The sequence below is a fragment of the Crotalus tigris genome, unplaced genomic scaffold, assembly GCF_016545835.1.
Source record: "Crotalus tigris isolate CLP2741 ecotype Arizona unplaced genomic scaffold, ASM1654583v1 scf7180000017640.1540244, whole genome shotgun sequence".
Classification (NCBI taxonomy): domain Eukaryota; kingdom Metazoa; phylum Chordata; class Lepidosauria; order Squamata; family Viperidae; genus Crotalus; species Crotalus tigris.
This window is the reverse complement of record NW_024096533.1, coordinates 959661-976894: the sequence shown is the minus strand read 5'-3', so window position 1 is coordinate 976894 and position 17234 is coordinate 959661. Positions and strand designations below refer to the sequence as shown.

Below are 17234 nucleotides of genomic sequence, written 5' to 3'. Positions count from 1 at the left end.
CTTCATCAGCTTCAAGCCAGACTCCCTCCCGAGGACATTCGGACTATTAGGACTTAAGCAAGATGGTTGCGGCAACGGAATATGCATCAGACTCTACTCTGCAGTTGGCAAACTTTGCCTCAAGAGCCCTACCTTCCAATGTTATAGCCAGGAGGATGCTATGGCTCAAGCACTGGCAGGCTGATGCCAAGGCCAAATGCTGCCTTGCAACCACCCCCTACCAGGGCAACCATCTCTTTGATGAAGCCCTAAATCCGTTCCTTGTGGAAAACAAGGATAAGTGGAAAGTCATCTTACCAAATGGTATGACAAGCGTGCCACCCCTTATTCCTGGAGGCAGCCCTTTCGGCAAGCTTCAGGCTCAACAGCCACCCAACCCTCCCGCCCTTTCACACCCAGACAAGACCGCCCATATGACCATCCATATGACAGGGCAGGTTTTAGGTCCAGACAACAACCTCAGAATAAAAGACCATTTCGAGAGACAGGACATCCCTTCAGGAGGTCCAAGTGACTTTCAAGTCACCCTCCCCATAGGAGGCCGGCTGAACCACTTCTTTCATCGGTGGGAGCTTACAACCATGGACAGCTGGGTTCTATAGGTCTGTCCCTCGACTTTCTGGCCAGCCCTCTGGATCACTTCATCACCTGCCCCACATCTCGGGATCCAATCAAGCAGGGCTTATGCAGGAGGCCATTCATCATCTTCTGGACATTCAGGCCATAGAACCGGTATTGCCATATCACAAAGGAAGGGGATTCTACTCCATCCTCTTAGTGGTTCACAAAACCTCGGGTGGATGGAGGGCGATTCTAGACCTCAAAGGTCTGAATTATTACATTGCATACAAGAAATTCAAGATGTAATCACTCCAGTCCATCCTAGGAGGCATCAGACAGGGAGACTTCCTGGTGTCAATAGACCTCATGGAAGCGTGTCTCCACATCCCCATCCTTCCAGATCACCGGCAGTTCCTCAGGTTCTGTTACAGGGGCCATCATTTCCAATACAAGGCCCTCCCATTCGGCCTCTCCTCGGCACCCAGGGTGTTCACCAAGATCCTGGCCGTGCTAGCCGCCCATCTAAGGAAGGTATCGATACGTGTCCAGTGTTACGTGGACGACATCTTGAGTCAAGCATCCTCCTTCCAGGCGCCTCAGTCGGACCTGGCCTTAACTATTCAGGTACTTCAACAGCATGGGTTCTCAGTGAACTTCCCAAAAAGTTAGACAGTTCCCTCATCCAGACTTCTGCACCTGGGAGCCATCATAGACACCACAAACTGCATGGTCTATCTCTCCCAGGAGCGGTTGGGCAGCATCAGGGACCTAGCTCGCCGAGTGTACAGGGAACAAACCATCCCCTTAGTCTTACTTTCTCAACTCCTAGAGAAAATGGTCTCCTGCATAGCCATGGTCCCCTGGGCCAGGCTCCACTTAAGGGAGCTCCAATGTTTTTTTTTACCATTCCAGCGGTTGAACGCCAGCGCATCCAGCTGACAGGTGAGGCTCCCGATCTACACCCTGAGGTCTCTTCGCTGGTGGTTCTTGCGAGCGGTAACCAAGGGGTCACCTTTCAAGCAGCTGAACCGCCTCACCATCATGACAGATGCCAGCCTCTTCGGCTGGGGAGCCCATCTACAGTCTCAGTTTGTGCAGGGCCGTTGGTCCTGCACACACTTGAGACACAACATCAATTGGCTAGAACTCAGGGCCATTCACTTAGCTCTCCATCAATTCCGCCACCGGATCAAAGGCCGTCATGTGTTGGTCCTTACGGACAACATGGCTTCCAAGGCCCACGGCAGGGAGGCACCAGGTCCCAAGTCCCTCATGTCGGAGGCTCGGTTGCTGGGGTCCTGGGCAGAGACCAACCTGACCTCCCTCAGGGCCTAGCATATCTCAGGGAACAAGAACCGGCAGGCAGACTTTCACGATAGATCCCTTGGAATGCGGATTACATCCGGATCTTTTCTCAGAGATAACCCAAAGTTTCGGCCAACCGGTCCTCGACCTGTTCGCGTCATCGAGCAATGCCCGACTCCCCAGGTTCTTCTCCCGTTATTACCTCCCTGGGGCAGAGGGGACAGACGCCCTGAGAACTCTGTGGCCGGAGGGCCTACTTTATGCCTTCCCTCCCCTCCCACTCATTCCAGCGACCATAGGCAAACTGCTCCAGGAGCAGGCAGAAGTAGTCTTTGTGGCCCCGTACTGGCCGCGGAAACCCTGGTTTGCCAACCTAATGAATCTCTCCCACTCTCCTCCATGGCAGATTCCCCCACATCGCATGTCCCTCAACAGGGGGTCTTCCAACACCCGGACCCTCAGTGGCTACAGTTAGCCGTATGCCACTTGACCATCATGACACAGGAACTATTCTCGCCATGGGCGATCACTTTGATTCAGGCTGCCCATCGACCTGCGACCAATCGCATTTACGATTCCACCTGGAAAAACTTTTGCAATGGGTGCGGAAGGCGGCAACTGGATGTCTACTGTTTGACCATTCCTCAGATTGTAGACTACCTTCTTGACGGTTTGGATAGGGGCCTGGCCCCTGCGACCATTCATAGGCAGGTGGCGGCCCTGTCAACGTTGCTGTCTTGTGCCAATTTAGTTCCTCTAGCTCACCATCCTAGAATACGCACCTTCCTTAAGGGCACATCCAACATTAGACCCCCGTGGTATACAGGTAGCCCTCTTGGGAGTTACCTCATGTGCTTCGCGCACTCACCAAACCGTCCTTTGATCCCATTAATACTGTACCGTTACGGGCCTTATCTCTCAAGGTTGCATTCCTGATCGCCATCACGTCTGCCAGACGTATTTCCGAGCTGGCTGCCCTTTCGATCAGGAATGATCTTTGCATCTTCCACCAGGACCGGGTGGTTCTTCGGTTAGATCCCACCTTTGTGCCCAAGGTCAATTCGCTCTTCCACAGGACTCAGGAAGTCATCTTGCCTAATTTTTGCCCCAATCCTTCCCATGATCTGGAGGGGCAGTGGCATATGCTGGACATCCGCAGGGCCTTGCGGTGCTACATCAAGCACACGGCACCTTTTTGAAGGTCTGAGGCCCTCTTTATTTCCTTCCGCTCGGCTTCCCTGGGGCAGAAGGTGTCCGCTTCCACCATAGGCAGGTGGATTAGGGCCTGCATTGCAGAGGCATACCAGTCCTCTTCCCTGCCGACTCCAAGTCATTCACGGCCCATTCCACTCGCAGCACTGCGACATCTGCGGCATGGGCCACTCAGGCGTCCATCGAGGAGATTTGCAGGGCTGCAACATGGTCTTCGCCTTCCCCATTTGTACGCCATTATAGAATTGACCATTTCGCCTCTGCAGGCGCCTCCTTTGGTAGGAGGGTCCTCCAGCAGGTGATTTTCGGAGACGTAGAGCTGGCCTTATCTGTTTCCCACCCACTGGGACAGTGAGGCTTTGGTATGTCCCATTGGTGGATTCTCCATCTCCTGTACTGGAGAAGGGGTGTTGTCTTACCTGAATGCCTTTTCTCAGTATGGAGATGGAGAATCCACACCCACCCTTAGGTCAGTCAGGCCGTTATTAGGGGTTAGAGAGCCAATACAGCATCAGACACTTTCGCCCTTGTCAAGACTGGATCTCCTAGCAAGAGGGGGCATTTCAAGTTTGGCTCCTTGGTCTCAAGAGCAGGCAGACAGAGAAAACCCATTGGTGGATTCTCCATCTCGGTACTGAGAAAAGGCGTTCAGGTAAGACAACACCCCCTTTCTGCAATTTGATTATTAATAAGGGGTGAATTAAGGAAAGTAGAGATTTTTTTTAAAAAAATTATAGTACTAGAGAAGGTATCAATTTAACCAAATTATTTATACTTGCCTGGAGGAAAGAAGAAATATATTATTGTATTTTCTCTCTCGCTTCTGTTTCCTCTACTTTTTAATTTTTTATTATTATTTTCTTCATTTCTTGACTTTTTATAGTTTTTTTTATTTGTATTTCTTATTTGTATTTAATATTTGTACATTTTAATAAAATTAAAATCAGAACTACAGGTTCTGTAGACAAGTGATAGGGGGAAGTGTATTAACTTCTATAACAAGAGTGTCAATGGACCTCAAATTACAATTTATACAACAAAAAATAATATATAAAATTTATTAGACCCCATCACAGTTGTGATTTAATTCTCTTTTGTTGGCCTGTTTTCTACTGTTGGTGATAGTTGCTCTGAACAGATAACTTTGCCTTCCCTTCCAACCTGATAACGCTTTTCAAATGAAATCCCTGTTTAAACACACCTGCTCCTATTTTAATCTCCAAAATTAGCACTGAAAGAATTGTAGTCATTTGCATCCCAAATGTTCTAGCCCTAGGCACATTGAATTTCATTGCCACTTCTGAACTGGTAACAAACACTTATGCTGACGGCAGCAGCAGCTTTTGTAAAACTGATAAAATGGGAATCAGAACATCACACCTCCTTAAGGGACCATCACACCTCCTTAAGGGACGTAAGAGGAGAGCTACTGGTTCTGACATTCTTGTGGCTAGGGGCTAATCCAGTCATCTTCAGAACCTTTGCACTACAAATCGCATTATCTCTAGTGAATAAACTTTGTGCTACATTATCTCCAGTGAATAAACTTTTATCTAGTGAATAAAAGTTGATGAATATTGTAATCCAAAATACCTGGAAGCTTGTGCGAAGGTTTTCAAAGCGGAAGTCATTCTGAATTTAGAATCCAATATAGAGCATTAAGGTGCTACAGATTCATGATTTCCACATTACTATTGCTATTTTACCCTGAGAATTTCCCGTGAATACAGATTGTGATACCAAGTTAAATAAAGATCTGCTTCCCAGTGCATGTAACTGCCTAACTAGAGATGGAAGCCCTCCCCCCATGGCATGACCATGAACTGGACTGAGCATCTGCAGTTTACTTTTTTTAAAAAAATGCATTCATGCAGTTGCTAATTGTGCAAATGGATGTTGCATCTAGTTTGGCCTCTACCGGATCAGTGCTCAATTCACTTGCATGCTAATGACAGTCATTAACATAACAACTAAGCTCATAGTGCAGGGAGCTCTCATTTATATATGATCTGTGTTTTCCTCTTTATATGCAGGGGGTACAGGACTGTTTAAATATAAACAAATACTTACTGTATTGTCATCTTGAAAGGGCTTTAGAAACATTTAAGTGTTTGAAAGCGTCCTGTTAAAATTTTAAAAATGCTTAACAGCTTTTAATGTTAAATTAAATAGCTCTCTGTGTATTCAGATAAATCAGATTTATTTGGGTTTTCTCAGAAAATTACATACGTGGTGGCACAGTGGTTAGAATGCAGTACTACAGGTTAATTCTGCTGACTGCCGACTGCCAGCAATTCGGCAGTTTGATTCTGACTGGTTCAAGGTTGACTCAGCCTGCCATCCTTCCGAGGTCGGTAAAATGAGGACCCAGATTGTTGGGGGCCATATGCTGGCTCTGTAAACTGCTTAGAGAGGGCTGTAAAGCACTGTGAAGTGGTATATAAGTCTAAGTCAGACATGTCAAACTTGCGACATCACATGACATCGTGCGACATATTGGAGCTTTTTCCCCATTGCCAGCAATGGGGTGGGCGCAGTTTCAGCGTGACACATCTGGCCCATGGGCCGGCAGTTTGACACCCTTGGTCTAAGTGCTATTGCTATTGCTACATGACTATGGTTATCTAAGGATTACTACTGGCAGAAAATTTGTGAACAGAACATTTCAGTATTTCTTCTGATTGTGATTTTTTATTTTTATTAAGACTTGTACTACTGTTTGCTCACATTTCCCATTGTGTTTCTTCCTGAAACCACTTTAACTTTCTTTAATATATAGCAATGAAATCTTTCTCGAATCTTTCTCATGGCATTTATGCTGTGTGCATATATCAGTGAAAAACTATGTCTTGAATGAAAATAGAATGTTAAATCTTTTTTTTAAAAAAAATTAGATAAACAGATTTAAAAAACAATAAGAAAAAATATATATACTATGTGCTTTGGCAAACTATGTGCCATAAACCCTACTCATAAGGCTTCTACAGCCCCATAACCCCTGATCTGTGAGAAAGCTAAGTTTTTAAAGACTTCCAGGTCATCATCAGATGCTAGATTCTGATTGGAAAAAAGGGAATGGATTATTAGATATCACAGAAAGATTGTGTATTAGAAATCTGTTTTAGGAAACATTATTTGAATTTGTCTTCCTGATAATTCTGTCTATTTTAATCTTAATATTTGCATTATGCTAGCATGAATAGGACGTAGTATTTTAAAATTTTAAAAGATCCGGGAAAATGCTTCTAAAATGATTAGTTGTAGAATTACTTCCTTATGAAAAATGATTATAATATTTGTAGTTGATTTGTTTATAATGACTAAGTATGGAACATAATACAAATATCTGAAATTTACATAGTATAGTAAAAAAATTAGGAAGATCTGTTATATTATTTCCTCTTTTAAACCTGTGAGGCCAATGGAATTGAGGAAGAAGGAATATAGAGTGAAATATTCATTCAACATATTAAAATATGGATTTCACTACAATAGACTAACTGGAAAAGGACTAGGATATTTTTTAAGAAAGATGAAACCATTATGGCTATAAGCCAAGATGGCTAAATATTGTCTCTAGAATCATAGAAAGGATGGCTCAAAATATCACTTTGTTGAACAGTGAAAGTAGGAGACAGTGAGACGATTCAACTCAATATTAGTAGGCTTCCCATTGAAATATAGTTGGCCACTTCAGGGAAACAGGATTTTCTGTTGTATTCATCAGGTTTATAAATGAAAACCACAATTACTCTCAAAAGAATTTAACAATGGCCTGGCTGTATCAGATTGCAATTATAAATGTCTCAACCAAGTTGTACAAATAATTGAACAGGCACTTTGGTGAATGGGTGTATGTAAGGGAAGATGGATTTATTGATTTGTACACTGCTAAGTGAATGTGCAAAAAAAGGGGGGAAACAGTGGTGGGAGGTGAAAGAAACCCTATCTGTTGGTGTAATTATTATTTTTGAATGGCGAATACCTAAAAGGCAGCTTTCAGCTGCTACCACATCTCAAATCACTGGCATGTGCTATTATCAAACTTTATTGAAACCAGCAGGGCAGTATTAATCATGGTTTATAGATAGCTCTACCGTTTATCTTACTTTTCAGCTCCCACACTGTTGGTCTCATTTGTTTTTTTTTTCTTTTTTTCTTTTTTTTACATCTATGACATATTGTTATTTACATGTTCATATTCATGGCATGTCATCAGAGTTGACTGTCTTGTCTTGGTGTCTTTACTATTCATGCTGTGTTTTGCTTTTTTGGAACTCTTGCCTTTAATTCCTCCATACTCCACAGAAAGGTATAATATGAATTTCAGTCATTTGCCTAAGTGCCATCTTTTTCTCAGTAGTTGCTTACACTTTTCTGGATTGATATGCTGCTATTACTGACATGTGCCTATTACAAAAGGACCTCTGTCATAGCAACCAATAAGATATTGCTAACCTCTGAACTTTGTTTGCTGAAAGGAATTTGGTTTGCTGCTCACTTTGAATTCTATATATAAGTTAGTAAACCAGCAGCTGCCCAGCAAAGATATTTAAGGAATACTTCACTGTAGTATGTGGGGGGGGGGGAGAAAACGCTTCTCTTGCTCTACCCTATACATTTGACTCTTAGTTCTTTGTGTTTGCATGAAGGAAACACTAGTTGTCTTGCAATGTATCACCAAGAACATTAAGGCTGACTTCCAGTTTTGAAATTGCTCCTATAGAAGAAATAAATGCTATGGCACTCCACATTCTGCTTTCACAGGGAGTTAAGCCATATAATTTGCTCCTTTGACATAGAAGAAGAGAAAGCAGAAGCTCATCTTCAGAGAATGTATGGAACTACTATTTTAAAAATATTTATTTTGGTCAATAGATGTATTTTTTTCCAGATACTATACTTGCATTGATATAACCTGCAGTGTGTCAAAATTCTGTGTTAAAACTTATTAGTGGAAGTCTAAGATACAGTTATATAGGAGTATAATTATGCTTATATAACAGGGTTTCCCAAACCTGGACCATGGACCAGCACCGGTCCATGGTCCACCGGGAACCAGGCTGCGCAAGTGAGCAAAGCCCCGTTCACGCACATGTGGGATTCAGGCAGAGCACAAAACCATGCCCCCCCCCATCCACAGAAGAACCACCTCTATGGAACTGGTCCCTGGTACTCAGAAGGTTGGGGGCCACTGCTATATAATATAGTTACAATGTTTACTTTTAATCTTATGCCATTCGAAGTATCTCTTCATAGAAGTCATTTCATTTTGGTTGACTCCAGTGATCTCTTGTTGATACTGTTAGCAGAAGATTCAGATAAGCTTTCCAGAACATTTGCATTCTTGCAAGGATGGAAAACGTGGAACTGCCGAATGCATCCTTTTAGATTGCTCAGTGGGCTCCCTTTATCTCTAGACCAGGGGTTTTCAAACATTTTCATACTACAGAACCGGCTATTAAAAACAATTCTTAGATCAAGAAGCACGACTCTAGTGATAGAAATTTGGCTGTGTTGAAATGAACTTTTAATTCCCCCCCCCCTTGATTTTCACAGAGCCCCATCAGGTTCTCATCGATATGAAAAGACCTGCTATACTAGACTACTAGGCTACATAGATCAATTCTACATTTATCTTTTGCTTATTACTTTCCATCATGGAACCCATCCATAACTTACAATTTTGCCAAATTCTGTTTGGCAGCTTGTAAAATTCAGCAGGAATTGACCTGAAGGGGGAAAAAGCCTGATTGATTTGATTTTCCTTGCTTATATAAGTAGCATGCATCACTCTTGACTTTGAAAGGGTGTTCAATCCTTTCTTTGAGAAAATGGTTAATTATGTTATGGGGTTATGCTTTGATGTCTAAAATAACTTCATATAAGAAAAGTAAATAGTTTAGTTCAATTTTAACTGGAAGGCATTTTTAGATTATAATTTATTTTATGGATTTGTACTACTTCCTAAATTTGGGTTTTTAAATGTTTAGAATTATATTTCAGTTGAGTTAGAAAATAGATTCTAGTATTGACCTAATTTATTATAGTTCATAATAATAGTTAGTGATTTATACTGTGTTAATCAGCACTGCCTGACTTGATTTTCCTTGCCTCACACCTTCTAATTATTCACTTCCTTTCTTCCCACACATATGAAGATGCTATACTGCAGTCAACACTCATGATTGGTAACCATTGTGAAAAAGTATTAGCTGGAAAACTATGATGCCATGCTATTATTGGATAGTGCTGTGACAATTTATATTCAGGACAAATGAAAACTTGATAGCCAGATCTTCTTTCTTAGCAGTTTAGAACTTAAAAAAACAACAACAGCCAAATATACAGAATCTGTACTGATAACATGGAAGATGGGATATTATTTTCTTTTTTTGTGCAAAGTTAGAACTCCTACCTCATGAGACAAGTCACTGACTAAATGATGATGTTTTCATTTTCCTATTGGTCAGCTGGTGGGAGCTCTGATTGGCCAATGGTGTTCTCTGCTGCTCTGTGTTCCAAGAGCAACAGGAGCAGCATTGATTAGGCAGTGATCTTCAAAACATTCTGAAGGAATTGAGTGGAAGCAATGTTATGAGGAAATTCCATTTTGGCCTTTCTGATAACCTTGATGCCATTGCCTGAGCTGTTAGATTTGCCATAGGAGGCCTGTAAAAGCCTTCCAAATGAACCAGCCAGTGTTTGTTTGAATGGCATCACTCTCAATTGCCTGTGTCTTAAATCCAGCAAGCCCTCTGACTACATACAATAGATCAGGGGTGTCAAACTCACAAGTCACGTGACATGTCGCGACATATCATGACTTTTCCCCCATTGCCGGCAATGGGGTGGGTGCGGTTTCTTTGTGACACATCCGGCCCATGGGCCGGCAGTTTGACACCCCTGCAATAGATGGATGGGTATTTCTATTTTATGTTACCCTGTTTAGCCAAGTTTGCCAACTCCTACAGGAGCTATCCATCCATCCATTTGATTTCTAATATACAGAGTATTAGGATTCTTTCCTTACTAAATCTGGGTTTGCACCTATCCAAGGATGTGTCTAGAAAATCGATAGGAATCCTGTCTTCAGTGAACTTGTGTTTTATATGAATGCTCTTCTATCTGCAATGCCTTAGTTGAGTTTTAAGGGATGATACAGTATATGGAATTTGTGGCTTTCTTCAAGATCATTACAGTATTGCATTCCCTGTGTACCTCATTAGTGGCCATGCAAGCAAGATCTGCTGAAAATTGTAGTTTGTATCTTGGATCTAATAGGTAGTGTCTATTTATGAACTCTTTATTTTCATTCTTTCATTCAGTTAGTCTCTTTTTACTGCAGAGGCAGTATCAGAATAACTTGATTTGATGCTTCAGAATAATTGAGACAGCTGCTGGATTAGAGATAACGGGCTCCTTTTGAATCAGAATTCTGAGTACCATCCAATTAAATTGCATTACATAGCAAAGTACATAGCAATGAGCATTGCACTTTGTGTGTGTGGCTTGGTGGGGAGATCTTGGAAATCTAGAAACTTCAGTACCATAGACAGTAAATGAGAATTTTCTTTTGGATGATATACAAATCCACAATTTATTAAATAAAAATCCAATGGTGAAGTGGTGCATGTTTCTTTCAGATCTGAAATATCAGGCTGTTAAGCTCTGCCCATCACTTTCAGAAAAACTGCCAGCCCAGTTGTCTCTTTTTGAGATGGCAGTGACCGTCCTCAGCTGTCTCAGGAAGAATGGTTCAGGAGAAAATATTCAGCCGGGTGACTCTTGGTGTTTAACACATTTGTTTTGATTGGACAATCACAACTCTAGGCTGTTTGATTTAGTTGCAACAAGTGCTTTGGATAACCACACCAGATGTCTTTAAAACAGATTTGGTTTCTGTGTAGGTGTGCATGCATGTATTTTCAAATTATTTTTCTTTTCATTTTTAGCAAATGAGAAGATTGAAGATATCAATGGCTGTCCAAAGAACAGATCTCAAATGGTAAGATTTTTCTTTGTTCTTTAATTCAATTTCCCCCCCTTTTTTTTGCTGATGGGAAGCAAATGGATTGATGGATAAAAGAGATGTAGCATGATTGTGCTGTTTTCCTAAATTATAGATATACTCATGAAGAAATTAGTTTAGGCTCAGTGGAATTTTGTTCTAAATCAAGCTATTTAGCACTTAATAAATCATATTCCTTTCTTAAACCACCTTCAAAGATATCCAAACAACAACAACAAAAATAGCAACTGTCAATTTATAGTTGCTTCTACTGTTTTTTTTGGCAAGGAACAAAATAGCTCCAATTCCTGCCAGTTTGTGGGTTTATTATAATATCTTCTAAATTCTACATCTGCTAAATTCATGCAATCATCTACATAAATAGAGATAGAAATGTGGATATAGATGTAGACAGAGATACAGACATAGATATAAAATATGTTCATAATATTGACATGTCGCAATATTAAAAGCAGCACTAATTCAGCTTTTATGTATACTATTTAATATTAAAGAGGTGTAAGTACAAGCTATGACGTTTAGAAATTTATGGTAAATGGATAAGTAGAGCACAATGTTTCACAACTATCAAAATGCAATAATAAAAAAGATACAGTTTAGCAAATTATCATTTTATTAACTCTGCATATTTTGAGAACTTTTGTAAATTTGCTTTGGATTAAATCCTATTTGACTTAAAATAACATATGCCTGAGCATACCGCATAAGCATAGAACTGCAATTTAAAGCATTCATAAACTGACTGCAATTTAAAGCAAGCAATGTCAGGACTGCATATGTTGCAATCTAACACGTCCAAGTGGCCACAGAAGGCATTTTAGTTAAAAATAGCATGGAAATATTGCATACAAGTTCCGCGAAAGCTGCAGGTATCATTTCTAAAAAGTTTTTTTTAAAAAAAAGGCCAAATGCACAACCCTTGAAATGTGTATTGCATACACATAATCCAGATTTATTTTACCCTAGTGTGAGTGCATGCTGATATGATCAAGATCAGGGCTGTGAGGCACAGATTTGTGTTTTATCAAACAACATATGGTTTTTATTCAGAAGTTGTGCTGAGAACATCACATCTTCTGCCAAATCACCCACAATGGTGTTCTACCTAAAGGAAACAATGCATATTCTCAGTGGCTTCAACTAATGGTTTCACCGTCTTAGCAATTTTTGCCTTAACTGTAGTGCAATGAAAGATGGCAATGTAATTTAAAACATGTGTGTTATCTCACATGCACACATAAAGAAAGAAGGTAGCACAATGCAATTGTTATCAATATCGAATAGTTTGAATAAATGATCCTGCATTAGAAGGGGGAGATCAACATTTGGCCAAAAAGAAGCTGAAGGAACTAGTGAGACATCCAGCTAGCAATATCAGACACACAGCAAGAAATATAGTCTTGGCAAAGAAACCACAAGTTTATCTTATCATTAGAACAGGAAATAATTGTGGCAGCTGTATGGTGCTTGTGGTGAACTGGTGAACCTAAATTGTTCTGTGTTGAGCTTAGATGTTCTGAAAGGTGCCTTCGGCTTCTCTATGGCTTCTCATTTCCACTTGGATTTATTTGCTTTAATTTCATCTTGGATGTTTTGAAATGTAACACGGAAATGATTTCAAGAGCTAGCATGAATAAATGCAGCCAGCTGGGTTAACTTTTGAAACATACTTTCTGAGGAGAATTTCCAATTGGAGAGTAAAAGCCATCTTAACTCCATGGTTTTAGCTGACTTTGAAAGTTGTTGGTAACCTAAGAAATTGCACACACATACATATGTGCACATATGGTCTTAGTCATTTTTGCACTGTAAATTCCATCTAAAAATAGTTTTAGAAATTACTTTGTTAATATATTTTAAATATTGGTATATTACAGTGATGGCAAACCTTTTAGAGACCGAGTGCCCAAACTGCAACCCAAAATCTACTTATTTATCACTGGGTGCCAGGTGGGTGTGGCCCACTGGGTGGGGGTGGCTGTGGTGGTCGTGGCAGACTGGGTGAGTGTGGCCAAGGTGGGCGTGGTCACCTCGATGTTGCTTATGGGGAGGGATGCCTGTGGGGGCTGGGCAAAGTTGGGGAAGATCCAGGGGGTCTCTGGCAGGTGGGGTGGCGGGCAGGAGGCTCATCCTGCAGGGTGAGGTGAGGCAGGGCGGGGCAGGGATGCCATTGTCGCAGGGCAAGGCGAGGCAGGGGCCGGGGCGGCTGCTGCCTGACATAATCGGCCCCTGCACACAGAGATCAGCAAGCGCATGGGGCTGACTGTCCGTCAGCAGCCACAGCCTGCTGGCCCCTCAACCGGCGCACTCTGGGGCTCTGCAGCCCACACCAGCAGTTCAGAGAAGCCGCTTCTGAACTGGAAGGCCAGCCAACAGCTGAGGAAGCAATGCAGTGGGTTGTGCCCGGGAAAAGGAGAGCATGCGAGGCCAGGAGGGATGGGACAAGGGGGAGGGAAACCAGCCATGCTGGGATGCATCCTACCATGTGGGACCTTAGTGAGTTAGCAGGCAGCTGGTTGAAGAGGGACAGTTGCCATCTCTGGGGCACGGCGCGCATGTCCACAGAGAGGTCTCTGAGTGCCGCCTCTGGCACGCGTGCCATAGGTTCGCCACCACTAGTATATTATAAGATAATGCACTATTAATAGATGTACACCGAGCAGGTCATTTGGAAATACAGTATTAAAAGCAACTAATCATCAATAGTGTAAAAATCTCGGAATCAGGCCACAACAAAAGTATGTTCAAATAAGAGTATTTTAATAATCCTTTTCAATGCTGGGAGAGAAAGTGCTAAGTGATCCCTCTGAAGGAAGGAATTTTGCACTGAGAAGATACTGAAAATCAGTTCTGCATCTTGCCCATGGCAAGATCAGAGAATCGTAATCTGATAAATTCTGAATAGGCAGACAAAGTTATATGACTATCATTTGGATAGAGAAACTATGAATTTTGGTAAAAGGTCATCATTTATGAATTGAACAAATCAGGAACAATTGATGGTTAAAATAATAATTGAATTGCATCTACAATACAAAGTTTCCCTGAGCATTCTATCAGCAATGAACTGGACCAGTTGAAATGGGGCTTCATTTATTTGCATCTATATATTTAGTTCAGTGGGATTCATTTCTGAATAAATTCACAAAAACTGATTCTTCAAATCATAATGCTGCAGATATTTATTTCATTGAGGACATATATAAATACTGTCAGAGGTCTTTATTGTACTCTTTTGAAAATGCAGCTAAATAATCTTTGAAAAGAAGAGCTATGCTTGAAACATTGACTGAGTTCATAGTGATTCCATTTTGAAGCCAAATGCAGATTGTTTGATTTTAGCTTAATAAGAACCCAGCCATGGTAGATTATAGTTTGGTATTATATGTAAAGTAAAACTACCAGACCTGGTCTGCAAAAGGTTGGAAAACCACTAGATGGCAACAATGTTACAGATTTCTATATATTTGTAGGACCAGTACTATTTCTTGGTCTCCAGATTATTACAGACCAGGTTTGATAATTCAACAAATTATAGTTCAACAAATGCTGGTAGATAAATGTACGTTACAGATGCTGAATCAAAATAATACCTATTTCGTACACTGTCAAAAGATATACACTCTGCTGAGAGTCTGACTTTTAAATTGGTGGTATGAAGCTGTTTTTTGTGAGCTAATCTCAGTTTTGTTGGAAAGCCATCCTTTTAAAATGTTATTAAAAATTTACTTGAATGTTCACTTGGTTATTTGATTTTTTAAAATTAAATACTATTCAACACCAGTACTTTTAGTCTATCTTATTACCATTTTTTTTATTTTTGGTTTTCAAGCAAAATTATCATTGTAAATAAACAAATGTCATCTCAGCTATTATAATTATCAGGTAAAACATTCAGCACAGATTAGAATGCTGGGGTGAAGTGCCTGGAATCTGATGAAATTCTCTTCTACTGTTAATGATGTTTGCTATCTTAAGGGGTAACAATTATCTATAGAATTATCTGACTATACATCATCATATTTCTACAGATGCTTAAGAATTCATTTAAAAATTTCAATAAATATGGGTTGAACTATTCTTAAGTGTAAATTGTGACATGTAATAGGTATAAAATTGGATGGAAAAAGTGAAATATTTTCCTAGAAAAGACTTAGGACACATGCATATTTCTTCTACATGCTTTTTAATTCATAATTTTTAATTCAACAACTGTGCGGCTTCCAACACCCAAATTGTTTTTGCTTCAAGTTTGGAGGTCTTTTTTGGCTGCAGTAGACTTCAACAATAATGCAAAAAGAATCTTTAAGACGTGCACGTGTGAGGTAAAATCTTCAGCAGGTATGTGGGTTGCACTGTTGTGACTTTCACCTTGTTTTTGATAAAGCAACAGATCAACTACCATTTCTGTGACTTACAATCTCAACCTATGGGTATATAAAGTAAAGAACCCCATGGAATCACAAAAGAGAATTAACAGTCATACTATATGCAAAATCTCTAACTGCTTCATTTTCTGACAAAGATGAAGGTTACACTTCTTTGTCATTTCAAGAGAACTACAAATAATAGTGCTTTATGTTTATACACGTAGGACAGTGTTTAAGAATTCAGAGTTGATGCTTTACTTCAGTGGCCCCCAACTTTTTGGGGACCAAGGACCAGTCCCGAGGAGAGAAGTTTTTCTCCGGACTGGTAGACATGGTTTCGTGTGCTGCCTGCATCCCGCAGATGGGGTTTCACTTGTTTGTGTGGCCCAGTTTCTGGTGTGCCATGGACTGGTACCAGTCCACGGACCTCTGCTTTACTTTATGCAGTATAATAACAGAAACCTAGATATGACCATTGGTGTTCTTCAGCAATCTACAGTGAGATGGCTGGTAAATATCCTCCCTGCATTGGAAACTTCATTTAATAGCAAAGCTGTTTATACAAAACCATTCAATTCTTTGAACAAAGCTGCTCTTATTTATTTAAATATATTTCTATTAATACTTAATATTGACACTGTTCATACTTGCATATTCAAAGTGAGTCAGTCTTGAAAAAGAATTCTCATGAAGAGAAAAATAGTACATTTTTTTTCCCAACCTTCTTTTAAAAGATTGGATAAAATTTTGTTTGACTTTTCTTTCTTACTAACTAATGAAATAAAGTTCATATAGAGCTTTTCAGAATTGTATATACATCCAAAAGACTATGTTCCTACAAATACGTAGGTAATATTAAAACATAAATGCCTCCTCTGCATATGACATAAGTTTCTGAGCTCCATTTTAAAATGTTTCTTACATTTTATATGGCTGTTTAGAGGCCGCTTGCTTTGATTAATATTTGTAAACAGCAGATATTTAAAGTAGGCTTGTTCATCCAGAATTGCTGATTTGAGATGGGCAACTATACAAATTGAATAAACAAAGCCTAGCAGTGTCCAGAGGTGTTGCATCTTGATTACAATTCTCAAAATTCTCAAGCCAATGACTATACTGGTCATAGGATTTCTCCAGTACTCCAGATTAGCTAATTGAAGGGATGAAAGGCAGATGTGTCTCCAAAATTTATTGAGGCATGAGGTGAAGAACTATACTCCTTGAAACATGTCTAATGATGAAAAGACACATTTCCTTCCATATCTCAATGCCAGGATACAGATTTTCCAACCACAAGGTCCCAGGTTCAGTTGATAGCTGGAAAAGCCATTTAACTAACTAACTAATTAATTAATTGATTAGTTTGCTGCCCACCTCGCTGCAAGGCTGTGGAGAATTGGCAGCCAATCACAGTAAACAACATAAAGCTAGATATATCATAGTCTGTCTTACTGTAAGAGAATTTCCTGTGTTACCTTCTAACTTAGTTTCATGCTTTCCATCTTATTTCTCTGTAGTTTGTCTCTTGTTGTAAAAGAAAAGGGCTCAAGCTCTATAAGCCCAGATCCCCTTTCCATGGTTTTTTCCCAAAAGAGATACATCCAGCAAGCAAACTCATTAGTTTTATACCAACAAAATATTATGACCTTGCTTTTATACAAACTCTCAGTAGAAATGCATAACAAGGAAAATCTTCATCCTTAGGGACTGTAAACGGGCCCTGGCTTGCATTTAAGTTATTTTCTTAAAGTTAG

At 40.3% G+C, this 17234-nt stretch overlaps 1 protein-coding gene across 10 annotated transcripts in view; it reads left to right on the top strand.

Annotated features, from left to right (window-relative positions):
• The window catches only part of NAV2 (neuron navigator 2), a 281427-nt gene that overhangs the window by 43037 nt on the left and 221156 nt on the right, over positions 1–17234 (top strand). For all 10 annotated transcript variants that reach the window (XM_039335370.1, XM_039335375.1, XM_039335372.1 and 7 more), the window contains exon 3: positions 11034–11086. In XM_039335370.1, the coding sequence (XP_039191304.1) occupies positions 11034–11086 (53 nt within the window). The remainder of the gene's footprint in view (positions 1–11033; positions 11087–17234) is intronic.